This window comes from Labrus bergylta, chromosome 18 (genome assembly GCF_963930695.1).
Source record: "Labrus bergylta chromosome 18, fLabBer1.1, whole genome shotgun sequence".
Classification (NCBI taxonomy): domain Eukaryota; kingdom Metazoa; phylum Chordata; class Actinopteri; order Labriformes; family Labridae; genus Labrus; species Labrus bergylta.
The window spans coordinates 19982517-19997023 of NC_089212.1; the positions used below are offsets into that span (position 1 = coordinate 19982517).

Sequence of the window (14507 nt, forward strand, 5' to 3'; positions counted from 1 at the left end):
TTCATTAATCATAAACACCCTGAGCATCGTAAGTCCTAGCATCTTAGCAGCTAATGAGAGGGTGGGGCCTGCCCACAATTAAACACAGTCATAAACCTCTGACACACGTTCTTGCGGTTGTGGTAATTTGCAGACATCTCCGCAACTACACGAACATTAAAGTTTAAACTCTGGCACATGCAGGAAAAGGATAGATGACACACTGACTCAGACATATGAAAGCACAGACATGTGCACAGACTTATGTGTTTGTGTGTGGGTTTGTTTAGCTGTGAAAATTAGCTGATTGCTGTGTGGGAGGAGGGAGGAAACCTTTCCACAAGGCCGATTCCTTTTTTTTAAAATTATGATTTTATTATTTATAGTAAAACCAGTACATGTATGGTACATCTACATTAATTGTCACAAGACATAAGCAAGCTGAAATATAAAAAAAATCCCTTAAAATCAACATAAAAAAGTGCAAAGTCATTGTCACTAGAGCGTCCTCTGTCGACCTTTTGTTTTTTTTCCCTCATGTGTCTCCTCTGTTCTTCCTCAACGTTCCCGCCTGCTCTATCACTCTGCTCAGCTGCAGGTGAACTCTCTGCAGCTCTGTTGCTATGGAAACCAGGGCCTTTTCCATTGCGACCATGTCGAATGGTGAAGTCACATCCTGCTCCTTGAGGCCAGATGGGAACGGCTTTACCCCCAAGCCAAATGCTGCACCAAATCCCCCTGGTCTCTGTGTAGGTTGGTGCCCCACCCTGCTGTCTGCTGCTCCTGATGGAACCGCTCTGAGGCCGCTCACTTCCTCCAGACGTTTCAATCTGGTGTTGCCCTCATTGCTACTGTGTAGGAGCTGCTGCAAAGTAGCATTTAGCCTTCTCTCCCTCTCTGCTTCCTCCTCTTGCAACTCCGCCAAGCCTCTTTGCAGCCTGAGACTCGACTGCTCCACCTGTGCCCTGCATGCTGACTCAAGGCTTAATAGATACTCCTGGGATGTCCCTTTAACCAGCTTGTCCACCTGGTTCCTGACTGTGTGCATTCCTCCACAGCATTGTCCAAGAGACTCCAGGAGCATGTTCTGCCTCATGTGAGAGTTCTCCAGAGCAATGAAAAGCTTATCCCAGCGGGAGAAATCTGCAGCCTGGCATGGTGGGGTTGTAGTTTCTCCTGTTGACAAAAAACAGGAATGCATACATTACAGCTTCACAGTCAGGTCAGAAGTTATTAACATTAATCAAAATAACGATGTTTTATTCAACTCTGTAACAATTTACTCGAAAGTGCAACGTCATTTTCTTTGACAGATACTATTTTTCTTCCAGTTCCTGCAGTTACCTAAATAAACTATAGCATTTGGGACATCAGAGTAACAAACAATAAAAAGAGAAATGGAGAAATACATTGCCATTTTTGTAAGTACTAAGTAACAGATTATAACTGGAAAACTAAAATAAAGCAGGGAAGATATGTTTTTGAAACACAATATTCTGCAGAGCCAATTGCGTAATAAAGGGACCCATTTTTAACTATGCTATGTAACCAAAACTTTTGTACCAAGACCTTAGGGTCAGGTGACAAATAAAAAAAAAGCTGTTTGCAAATCTGTGCGCAAAACTTAATTTCATTCTGGGGGCACAGTTCCTTAATCTTTGCTGATTTGTAAATCGTGCACGCTCAGTTCCAAAAACTGTCCAAATCTTTGCGCACAGTTATAGTTATTGTATAGTTCTTACGAAGCAGAACCCTGACCAGCTTTTATTTCCTCTCACACTTTACAAACACAAATATGCATTGTCTTTTGCTCTTCTACTAAAGTATATGGAAACTCCTTTGTCCTCTTCGAACTTGATGTCTCCCTTTATACCTACACTCACGTACCAGTTAAATATTTAACCAGTACATAAGTCATACAACAAAGTTACCCTAAAATTCCAAGAACTTTATACTTACATGTTTAGTTCTGCAAAAAAACAAAACTATGTTTTACAGTTAAAGCAAAAATGCAATTGCAAGACATAAAACTATTACTGCTCCCATTTATTGTCCCATAAAACATCCCCACCTCTGTAGTCCACTTGTCAACAACTCCTTTTTTCAAACATCTAAAAGTACGTTTTATGTTGTGTAGGACAAAAGTGAAAATCTCTAAAACCTTGTTTCACTAATTTAACCAACAGACCCCCAAAAAACCTCAGTCACTTGAGACTGGAGTGTAAAATTGCAGACTTATTTATGTTTAAGGTTACATTTCTGCAGCATTATTTTCAATGTCGTCAGACAGATGAGAGATTAACAGTTTTGTTTGGGCTAAGAAGCATAAAACACATCTTCTACCTTTGGTTTATTAAGATGGCATCTGCTTAAAAAAGTACATCAGATTGATTGTTGACTGGTATTGGTGTTATTCTATATGTATTTCCAGAACAGAAGTGGTCCTAGAATAGACCCTTGAGGAATACCTTTTTAACCCCCCAGAACGAAACATTCCATTTGTATTGATGACATTTAATCAAACTGTATAAGATGGTTAAGATGCACTTTATTGGACTTAATAATCAGGCATTACAAACAAACAAAAAAGTTTCTCAATGAGCCATCTGTTCACAATAGGGAACAAAACAAAACTCACCCTCCTGCCGGTCCTGAGAAATCTCATTGTCATAGTTGTCTGCGTAGTTTCCTTCGTATTCAACTTCATTCACACACAGGGATGCACACACAAAGCCCAGCACACACAGCACACGCCAGATCCTGAGCGTATGCATGCTGTAGCTCTGAATGTTTTCCCTTAAAAATATCAGATTTGCTTGTAACTCAGTTTCCCAGTTGCTCCTTTCTCTTTCTGTACTGTTTGCAAAGCCCTTCACACTGAGCAAACTGTTGAGGGTGCTGAGTTTATAACGATGGAAGAAGGAGGGAAGTCAAGGAGGGTGGGATGGAGGTGGGGGTGCTGTGTGAGTAATGCTTCGGTGGAGGTAATGTGTCAAAAGTCAAACTCAGTTGGAAATTGGGGCATTAAGGGGAAAGAGAGTTATAGGGGTACAGGGGAAAGCTGAGGAGACAAGAAATGGATGGAGGGTGAAGAAAAGAACAGAGAGGAGTAAAACCTACACAAAAGTACGCGTGTTACTCAAAATAACTTTGAACAAAGCCATGTCATACTGGAGAAATAATGGCCTTCAAACTTTTTTAAAGCCTTACAATGCCCATTCTATTTAAATGACTGTTTGCAAAAGGTGGCTTAATTTAGATACATATGTATTTGAGTTTAAGTGAAAAAATCATTCCACATTTGTGTTACTGTCACAGTAGGATTTTGCTCACAGCATTATCTGTAATTGTCTCTCTTGGCTGCTTTTCAGCAGATAATCTATTAAAACAATATTTGTATCTCAATTATTTCCAGTGTCAAAGTCATAATGTCATAATTACGGGGTCATTTTGTAGATCTTTCATACAGTAATTTTGCAGTCAGCATGAGCCCAAACGTGTTTAAAATATAAACCAGAAAAAAGGCACATTAAAGCGTCACATACAAGTTGATATGATCCTGATGTTTGAGCTTTAAAATCAGTTAAAGGTCAGTTTTATTCACTGGAGGGCAGCAAATGAAATTCACGTAGCCTCCGTACATGGGGTGCACATGCTTACCACTGGGATATCAGCGCCCCCCTATAAATACAAATTTGCACAATATTCATAGTACAAACTGATTTTAAATTTGCCTTCTGGCAGTGATTGTCCTTTGGAGCCCATGGTTATCTTGTCAATTGAACATTCTTAGGGAAAGAAAATAAGGAGTTATTGGACCCTTGGCGAGACCAAGCGACCTTATTCTTAGGAAGAGTTCTGGTCAACAGGTGTTGGGGTTAAGCAGCAGAAGTAGGACACGTCAATGTCAAAGGAAAAGCCTTGACTTTTCTACTCTCTGTAGACCTCCAGCCTGAACCCCTCTCTGCAGATGTCAACATGTCTGCTATCAAGGATGCTCTTCTCTGTTTGGCAAGCTATAATTATAGCACAGGGACTATTCGGTGTGGTAGCTGGCAGTTTTATATCAGGAAAAGAGAGCACCTGCAGAGGAAGATACGGGCCAGGAGGAGGTGGAGACAGGAATGGACAGTTGGTGAGGAAAGATACAGTGGTACAGTTTTTCCTTCCCTCTAAGCAGAAAAAATGACACACTTTGGGAATAAGTGCAACATTTCTTTGGTCCATTTCCAAAATATATGAATTCGTAATTTTGTGCAGTGAAGCAATAAATGTATAAATCCCAACTACCAGGGGGGATATAAAATGCGATGCTCTCATCTTGTCCTTATTAGTGTCCATTCTATTTCCGCCTCTCCGTAGATCATTTTTCTATTTATGTCATGATGTAAAAGGACCTACATTTATCAGCAGCCACCACATGCTGTTCACCACCCCCACCTGCACACCACACCTACAGTTAAGCTGTCACACAAAACACTCCCAGCTGGCAGTGAGGGGGCAGGAGTGATGAGCGATGACAGATTGGCAAAATAAATATCTGAGAAAGACAGAAAGCAAGAATGAAAGTTGGATTTAAGGAGAGTAGACAAGAGATCATGTTGTCTAGTTTTTTTTTGACCACACCAGGGATATGAGAGAAAATGGGACAATGGGTGTTGTCAGCAGAATTTAAAAACAGACGGTTTAAAAACAGCAACAGGACTTTCCATATGAAGAAACCACGCAATAACACTAACACAGCAAAATCAGCCAACACAGGCCGGTTTTATGAGAACTGGGTGTATCCCTTTTTTATCCCCAAGATGGAAGTAAGGAAAGGGTGGATACTATGGATATATTATTGAATTATAGTACACTGTGTATGTCTAATGGTTTCAAAATTAGTTAAATAATTCAACATAATAGATATCTGAGCCAAGAAATGCATACCACTTTGGAACATCGTTTTCTTTAGTAAAACTTGTTTCATACAGGGTTGTCTGATTGGGGGACAGCCAGGTAAGTTTAGTAATTGCAGTTTCTCTCAGGTAGCCCTTGATGTGTCCAAGTCAATCATCATTGTTACAACCGGTTAACTGTACTTAAATAAGTACCTCAGGGCATGTGCTAGGCCCACTTTTCTTTTCTTTGCTTGGGGAAACACGTCAGAAATTCAACATTAGAGAAATTGGCTTTCATCAACTTCAAAACGCATTAGGATTTGCCCTTAAATCAATTTTCAACGTCAGATTTAAGCACATTTGAAATGGCCATCATAAGTAGATCTCTAGGCCAGGATTCCCTTACAAAAGATGTTTCAAACCTTGTTGCAATTTACCATGAATAAATATTAAATTGAACAATTAAACAATATCTATCCAAAGACATGTTGTCTATACATTTCAGGTATAAGAAAAGAATCCAACCGTAATTAGAAGCACTTCCCTTTATCTGCTCTCATAATTCCCCCATGTCTGCCAGACCTGCAAAACATTATTTCAGCTTCTGCTTCCTTCCTGTATCACACAACCAGAACATCACATGAAGACCAGAGAGAACTACTATCTCTGTTGATGGACAGGATACAATGCCGGAAATTATAAAAATAAGTATGAGACATGGCAGGGACTTGCTGTATCAGTACAGCGGACAGGCACTCATGAGCAGCGAGGGACAGATTGAGGAGAGTCTATTCTTGTTTGACTGAGTCATAGGAAATCTACAGGAATGAAAACACTATTTAATCTTTCTTTGAGCACTGGCTGTGCATCCTGTGAGGCCCCTCTGAAATATAGAGCTGAAATAGTGGTGTGATAGAAGTCTTTATGGTGTTATTGGTGTTAAAGGCCTCCTGACTGAACTAAGATCAATATCACATAACCAGCGCTTGATCAATCTAATCTGTTTGTAGAGCGCCAGGCCAGAAAGAGGTGGGTGCAAAATACAGGAGAACACACACACACATACACACACGAAACAACTGTAGTCAGTGTTTTTATAGTAGAAACTGAGTGTGTGTGTGTATATGGTGAGCTATATGGTGTGATATATGGTAATGTCACACACTACCAGACCTCATTATCCTGCAAATAGAAGTAATACAGTGACGCAAGCCAAGCTTAACCACTCGCTTCAGTGTGTTTAATTTATACTAGACTTGGCCTGGGAAGACCAATCAAGACCTTAACGTTAAAGATTGTACATGTTAATGTAGTTTACATTTTAAACTGGGCCATTAGGTTTGGCTGGTAATAAAAAGGATGCACAGCGAGCAGCCAATTTTAACGAGGAAATCAAATAAACAACTTTACAGGAAGTACAAAGTGAGAACGTGCACTTAATTCAAAGTGACATGACATCAATGTTTGCATATTTATTTCCACATCTTCACATGAATAAAAAAGTCCAACCTCTGGCATCCGCTCAGTGTACAATATTTGACTCAGTTATAACTGCTTTACAGTATAAACCTGGCAGCAGCTACAATTATGAAGTGTTTCTATCCATACACGCACGCACGCACACACACACATCTCTATGTGTGTAGCATAGAGCTGGTGGATGATTAAATCAGTAGGGTTAGTGCTACATTAATGCTTGTTTCCATCAAGGGTCCCCAGAGTGGACCCACAGCACAGTAGAGCAGCGCTGCCCTAACACAGAAAATGAACAACATCTGGACATGGAAACTTCTATCCATTTCACCTAATGGGGGCTTTAAGGGGGTAAAAGGGTAAAAGTGAGTTTGTGATTCGACTGTGTATAGGAAGAAACACCCAGAAAACGTATGAGGAAACTTTTTTTTTTTTTTTTTTTTTTTTTTTACCATGCTAAAGAATAGAGATTCTGTTCAGGTTGGTGTTTTTGTCACCTCACAGGGCTCCCAAACACACGTAAGTGACATGTTTCACATGGAAAATGACCTCAACGTCAAGCAGGGGCAGAGTCACACACACAAAAACATACACACACTTCTTTTTCAAGGTGTGGACAAGCTGTAAAACACAGGTAAGAGACAGTGATGCAAAGACATACACAGACACACACGTGACTTTGTATTCTCATAACAACAAACATACAGTACACTTGGCACATAGATTCATTAGCTTGATTTAGCTAATTGAAAAAAAATAAAAAAATTAAGAAGTCAGCCAGGCCTCATCTTCTTGTGAGAGATGATATATTACAGTGTCACATTACATCCAGAGCAACAAGTAGGGACTGATACTGATAATAGTCAACATGACCACAAACTATTACTAACAGCTTAGGCTAATATTCTTGTGGCACTATAGTCAATTTAGCACTTTCAAAACCACTTCACATATGGTATATATCCCTATGGCATTAAATTAAACTCTATTTCTGTATCACTTTATCTGTTCTCTTTTATTACAGTCTGTATTCTCAGATGTAAAAGGCCAGATTTGACTTGTCTAAATCAGCCAAAGCTCTGTTCCAGCCTTCACTAAACCACAGCCTGGCTGGATAATTACGTCTCCTGCACATCTTCTCCATTGGTGGGTAGCTGGCTTGCGGTTTCATTGGTTGTTTCAGGCTCTGCAGCAACGCCACTGGCTGCTAAGGTTTGGATAGCGTTGTCATGGGTTGTAATGGTTCCTAATGCATTTGTTGTCTGAGACTCGTTTGAGACATCACAGATCTCTGAAGGTGGGGAAACATCAGTTTGGTGGACACCACCTGCACAATTTGTTGTTTCAAGCGTTGCTCCGTTGGTCTTGGGGAGTTCTGGGATCTGATCTGCAGGTAGACTTTGTGGATTTGTTGAACAGACATGATCAGATGCTTGGTTGGCAGCTGCACACTGGCTTGTCGCCTGGTCATTCGCAGAGAAGATTTTGTTGTTGTTATTGTTCTTGTTTGCGTGACCAGGTGGCTTGGTGGTCACAGAGGAGTCGGCTGTTCTTTCTTCCCTTCTTGGCTGTGAATTAACTGTCCATGAGTCCTGGTCAAAGTCTGGAATTTGGTGTAAGTCTACGGGAATCGGAGTGATGTGATTCGACCCGATGGGCTCATTAGCTACATGGTTGCTTGTCGATGGATGACTGCCTGCATTACTAATTTCTGACTGCCAGTTATTGGAGCAGAGGACTACTGGAATGCTGCAAAGAGAAAAAAAAAACTCATAACCAAGTCGTTTATATGAAATATTAATTTACTTTGAAAACTATGCTCTGTAGTGTTGTGTTTTATGTGGGACCAGATGTCCTGGCAGCTACGGATATATCATTGTGGTAGAATGTTGTGTCTTTTGCCAGTGGGGAAACAGAAATCCCATTTATCCCATTTTGAAGTGCATACATTTTGGAGTGGTATTTGGCTTCTAAATAGATTTTTTTCTTTCAAAGAGATTTAGATAAATTAAAAAAAAGTCTGTCCACTCCATAAAAGATCTTTAATAGTTAATTGTGTCATTGCAGTGTGAAAAACACAATACCTGCAATATGCTAACAACAACCTGATTTCAGTTTTTTATTTCAATGAAATAATATCATTGCATAACCCACGAGGACACATTTGATTAAATAGTTTTTTAGAAAAGTGGTTTTCACAATTTTGTCAACAGAAGCTTAGTAATGTTGTGTGAGAAGACTTTGAGTTAACTTCATTCTTAATTCAGATCATTAAAGCATGCACTATACAAATTTCAAGGGGGATGCCTTTTCTTTACCTTTTTTTTCAACAAATATACATTTAGTAAACAACACACTGACCTGGCGAGTTGTTTGTGAAGCTCCTGAGCATGCTGGTTGCACTGGTCAAAATAAGAGGCCTGAACCTCCACAAAGTCAGTCAGGCTCCGCATATGATTGGTCTGGAAACAAAAACATTTGTCAAAAGAAAGCTGGAACAACATAATGACATTGAAATTCAAACAAAGTACAAACAAATTAAGAAAATGTGATATATTTTGCTGTTCAGAAGTGTGTACTTATACAATCTACCAATACGTGAATACAGATCTTTTTCAAGCTTAAGAGATAAAAAGAAAATCTCATTTGTATTTTTTATTTGTGTGTGTTTTTGTCTACACATACATGAGTGTTGTCGATTCCTTCCACAACTTGTCTCGTCATTTCTGACTGTCGATCGAACAGACTCTGACAGATCCTCAGCTCCATCTCTGCCTTCACACGCACGCACAGACACACACAAAATAATTTCTCATATTCTTTTTTAATTATGCTTAGCTTTTCTCTGAAAATGTCTCATTAGCAAAAAACTAAATCCAGCTTAAGTCTTAATAAGCTTAACAGTCGGAAAGAAAAAATATAGTGCCACTAGCAGGACCATACACAATCCTATAACTGCTGGCTGTGTTAAAATAATGTCCTTCTTTTACAGCATGATGATGCAGAGTTTTATCAGCTCTGTATGCATGCAAAGATAAACTCACCTGAGCGATTTCCTGAGCCCACATCTGATTGGATAAGAGAGACAAAGAAGGACATATGACTTACTCTATGACCAAACAGCTACTTTGTCTGTCAATGTTCATGTCCCCTCAGAGTCACTGACCTTGAGCCATTTAACACGCAGGAAGCTGAACATGTAGGAGACATGAGCCAAGTAGTCATCATCCAGTGGGTTTGCGTTCAGGTTCTGACAGAGAGAGGAGGGAGCAGGAGGTTGGAAGGAGAACACCCTATAGGTACTATTTGATGTTAAAAAGGGGTGTTGCTTTGTTTGATACAGGTATGATGAATGTATTAAGGAAAGTCGTATGTGTTTAAAAGTTATAGTGTTTCTGAATCAGAAAAGAACCAGAGATTGTAACTTACTCTGGCCTCTCGATCAGCTTCATGTGCTTTCCTCAGTCTGGTATTCGCTATGTCCAAGTCCAAACGTTTATTTACCAACATCCTGCGCTCCGTCTATGAACAAACACGCATTGTTTAGAAATCATGTTAAGAAAACACACTAGCCATTTTCACACATGCACTCCTGAAAATGTCTCGAGAATTTCAGGACAAATGCCCCAGAAATCTTTCCTGAGTTGGTTGTCCACATGTTTCTACCAGTGGGAGGCTATTCCTGTTGGACAGTCCTTGAGGTCTCAGGAGGCAAAACATGACGTACAAATGAGTGGCAGTAGTAACAGAGCCCGCTATACGACGCTATAATGATCATTTTTGCCTTTATATCAATGCTCCTTATAGTTCAACACAGTCACAGTATCAACAAAAGAGTGAACAGATATCATGATGAAATAGTTAAATTACATGCATAGAGATCACTCCAGTTGTGCGCATACATCCGGGCATGCGCATGTCAGAGGATTGAAATGTCACCACCCCCTACCCGTCACTTGCATTGAAATTTTCAGAATATTTCCTGCTGCGTTCTCACATCAGCTCCCCCCCCCCCCGACTTCAAGAGGAAAATTTACTAGGGTGCTGGCAGGACAAGTGTTAAAGTGAAAGATTCAGCTGTTTATGTTCACACAGCTCAGAAGTTTAGGGCAAGTGGGAAAGCACTAATTGAGTGATAACAACAGTAGGATGGGAGAGAGTGGAAAAGAAGATACTGGAAATTCGATATCCAAAAAACACCCAATTACGTGACACAGTCATAATGATTTACATGTGTGTATTTGTGTGTATTTGTGTGGTACCTGTATGGATTTGTACTCCCCTTCAGAGAAACTCCTCAGAGGGGTAAGAAAGTGGATGTTGGCGCTTTGGACTAATTGTCGCTCCGCCTCGCCAAGTTGCTTCTGAGTCTCACCACACCTGAGCAGAGCTGTTCCTGAACACAAAAATGATGCGGCTGTCTAAACAGTATCCAAGCTTACTTACAATATATAGATCAACCGTATCCTCATTAATATATTCTCACCATAGGGAGTGTTGGACCCTAGCTCCAGCCCAGCCTGGACCATTTGGTCTCCTAGTACCTCATGTGCACGAGGCCGTGGTGGGACGCTCCAATCCAGATGCTCGTACAGCCGGTCCTCTAAGCGTGCTCCTGTTCATCAGGGATCACACAGCTCATCTCATTTTACAATCTACTACCAATTTATTATGACATTTTGTATTTGTTGAGGTGATACTTGTACAAAAAAACATAATAACTTTCTGAACTGAACACACATACAAGCAGCTCACACAGCATTCTTATAGGATACTGCAGATTAAAAGGACATAACTTAATAGTTAAAGCATGTCACTAAGATGTTGCTGAACAGTATAATTACATTCTTATATTGCAACTGGCTGTGTGTTGTTCCAAGACAAACACTGAAAACTAAAGCTTCATAAGATAATGTGAACCCAAACATTAGGCAGCAGCTTGCACACAGCTGCTATTTGATATGAGCCCTTGAGGTTAACCTAAAGTAAGCAATAATTATTCTTCAGAGAGACTAATAGCCCTTGCTCATATATAAACAAGACAAGATCTGCAAATATACCCTTGACGTTGAATAAATGTATGAGGTTATTATTTCTGGCAGCAAAATGCTCCCTTTCTTTTATAGGTACGGAGACCACTCATTATTCCATTAGCTGAGGTAATTGAATATAAACAGCCGAAGAAATAACCGTCTCTTTTCATCTGAACACGGCATTACAGTTAATACAAACAGAGCCGAACGAGTAGGTCCCGGAGGAAAAGATGCACAGTCACTGACTGAGCAGTTTAAACACACCATTATGGTCAGAGCCCACCTGTTCGTGATGATGCATAATGCATGTCTAAAAAGTGTTTTGGTTTGGAGCAGGCTAGAGGATGGTGATATTTTGTTTATCAGGAGAAATGTTTGGAATAACATACTAGCCTATATTTCATAGTTTTGTATACTGTCTGCAGGGACTTGGGTAGGGAACCAGAGGGTCGCCGGTTAAAGTCCCGGTGCGTACCAAAGTATGGAAATGTTGTCTTGGTAGCTAGAGAGTTGCCAGTTCACTTCCTGAGCACTGCTGCCCTTGAGCAAAGCACTGAATTCAAGACATCTTTTCAGCACCTGCACACACTACATAGGCTATACTTGAATAAATAAACAACGTCCAGTCTCTCACCGGGGTTGGGCTGAAGTAAAACCTCAGTTTGGGAGATTATCTGGTCGGTCCAGGTCTTTGTGGCGTCTGCCCTGGCCAGAAGCTCCTCCAGACCGGAATCCAACTGAGTCTTGTCTGCCTGGCCAAGACTCTCCCCTGTGTACTGAAGCGAAAAAAACAAAGCAATATAAACTCAAGTTCAAGTTATCTTTATTAGTCAAATGCACAACATAACAGGCAAAGCAGTCATAGCTGGCAATGACATTTTTGTGTTCCAAGCTCCTTAACAATACATAAATAAAAAATAAAAATAAAAAATTGTATAGAAGATAGAGTAACAACATACAGTGCAATTAGGAACCAAAAGTTTAAATAAATAAAAATTATAATAATAAATAAAATAAAATAAAATAAAATACTATGAAGTCATTAAAGTGAAATATTTGTATTTAGGCTAACTAACCATTCTGCACTATCTACAGCCGACAGTTTCTATTATTTAATTCACATAGATTACGTGACAGTTAGGTGAAATTAACGTTTTTAGGACTATTCTAGTTGGTAACAAAACCGCAACAACAAGCAGTATATGTCACAGTTAATGTTAAATGATCTAATATACATTAATGCTGTATATTTATTTTTTTGTGATCAATTTTTATTGTTTTTCCTTTTTTTTTCAAAACATGACATGACAAAATAGGCATACAATGCCCACCAAACATACACTTAAAACAAACAGACAAGAAAACAAAACAAACTGTCATCACCCTGCACCCACCTGTCCTTGGTTGGTGGCTTAATTACTGCAGCCATAACATCATTACCAGTGACGATAATAATAAGCCAACCACATTTACTTATAAAACAGGTTTAGTCAGCATTAGTAAAAAATAAAAAGATAAATAAAATAATATATATCTTTATATTATATAAAAAACAAGTACAATAAAAAAGGAGAGAATAAACAAATAGATGAATAAAACTTAAATTAAATACTTGTGCCCATATACATAACAGATGTAGCCATCGCATGAACAGCTTAAGATATACATTAGCAAATATGCAAACCTTTCAGAGAAGAAAAAAGTAAAATAAAAAATAAACAGTACTGGTACGAATGCTGTATATATATATATATATTATTATTATTATTATTATTTTAATTCTGTGGGTTATTTTACCTGAACAGCTCGGTTGATGAACTGTCCAGCATCTACAGCCAGGCGAGTCAAATCCATGGCAACGTCCTCAAGGTCGCGCGCTGTCCTCGGCGCTCCAGAACAGGACGTCAACGGTCCAGAACAGGACGTCAACGGTCCAGAACAGGACGTCAAAGCTATAAAAAGCCCAGAGACCAGCAACGATTCCTAACAACCGTAGCCATGACTGCAACCACTAACCACCAACTCTTACTGTCAGTAAACACCGAGCAGCGGAGCGCAGACGTTACTGTGACGACGCAAAGTGCGAGCACAAGCACCTGGTCTTCATTAAAGTGTTCCCTGGTTTGAAGCCTCGGTTTTGGGCGTGACTGTCACCACAGCAACGGGTCTGGTCCTCGACAGTCGGACCACGAATGTCCCCTAGCTCTTTTATTTTTGCACCATTACGTTATCTTTAGGTCTTAACATTCGCTGCCCTAAGCTCTAGTTTAACCATAAGCACCAGGACACACATTTATGTTCAATACAAGCAATACAAATAAGACAAATGGCCGTTTAAAATGTTGTTTTTAGACTGGATGGATGGAAATGATGAGCTCACATAACACATATAACAGTGACAGTGTCCCGCACTTCCGGTTCGGCTTTGCGAAGTAAAAGTGTAATCTCTTCCCAATACGTCTACGCCACTAAATCATTTAACTGTAAAATGCCACGAACGAATTGTTTTCTTTGAAAGCTACTATTCATCAAATGTATCTGTAGCTTCGTTGTCAGCCAAAAAGCGACGGTCTGACATTGTTACATCCAAGTGGAAACCCATCAGTTCTGCAGATAATCCACATTCTGGACATTCTGGACAAAAAAATAAAATACACAAGTCCACCATTGTAGTGTCCCAACGCATCCTGAGGTGTGCAGGTTTTGGAAAAGCTCCTCCTGATTGAATGAGCTACCTGTCGTTTGAGGATCATCCGAAAGAAAGCTGCAGCAGCAGCCACGCATTAACAACCAGGAGAAAAGTAATGACGAAAAACACAGTGACCTTCTGAGAGTCTGAACTCATGACTGCATTGCAAAGAAAAAAAACAAAAAAATCTCGCTCAAATTCTGAATTTCTGCGTCACTTATCTAAAAGTACTATCGCTGCTTCAGTCTCCGTTCGGCGTTCATGCACAACACTTTGCTGTTACTGGTGCACTGTGAGCAAAAGGTGAGCTGATTGGACCATTGGCTGTGTGCAAGAGGAGGGAGAACACAGAGGGGATTAAAACAATCTTACTGCTAAAGAGAGGCTAAGGAGGGTTAAGAGATTAGAAGACCCACTGATTCTGCCAGACACATTTACCTACAAAAGCAA

The 14507-nt window shown here is 39.9% G+C and overlaps 2 protein-coding genes across 2 annotated transcripts; both read right to left on the reverse strand.

The window, feature by feature from the left end:
- Positions 1-332: 332 nt before the first annotated feature.
- On the reverse strand, positions 333-4813 carry LOC109987595 (pentraxin-related protein PTX3-like). The gene is made up of 2 exons (XM_020638716.3): positions 2618-4813; positions 333-1155 (listed from the first exon to the last, which is right to left on the reverse strand). The coding sequence occupies exons 1-2, from the start codon at positions 2751-2753 to the stop codon at positions 515-517; spliced, it is 777 nt and encodes a 258-aa protein (XP_020494372.1). The 5' UTR covers positions 2754-4813; the 3' UTR covers positions 333-514.
- A 1489-nt stretch (positions 4814-6302) lies between these two features.
- On the reverse strand, positions 6303-14370 carry LOC109987571 (endophilin-B1). Its single transcript, XM_020638681.3, has 10 exons — positions 13166-14370; positions 12003-12144; positions 10822-10950; positions 10598-10731; positions 9765-9857; positions 9502-9585; positions 9380-9403; positions 9021-9110; positions 8697-8797; positions 6303-8084 (listed from the first exon to the last, which is right to left on the reverse strand). The coding sequence occupies exons 1-10, from the start codon at positions 13220-13222 to the stop codon at positions 7454-7456; spliced, it is 1485 nt and encodes a 494-aa protein (XP_020494337.2). The 5' UTR covers positions 13223-14370; the 3' UTR covers positions 6303-7453.
- Positions 14371-14507: the final 137 nt, after the last annotated feature.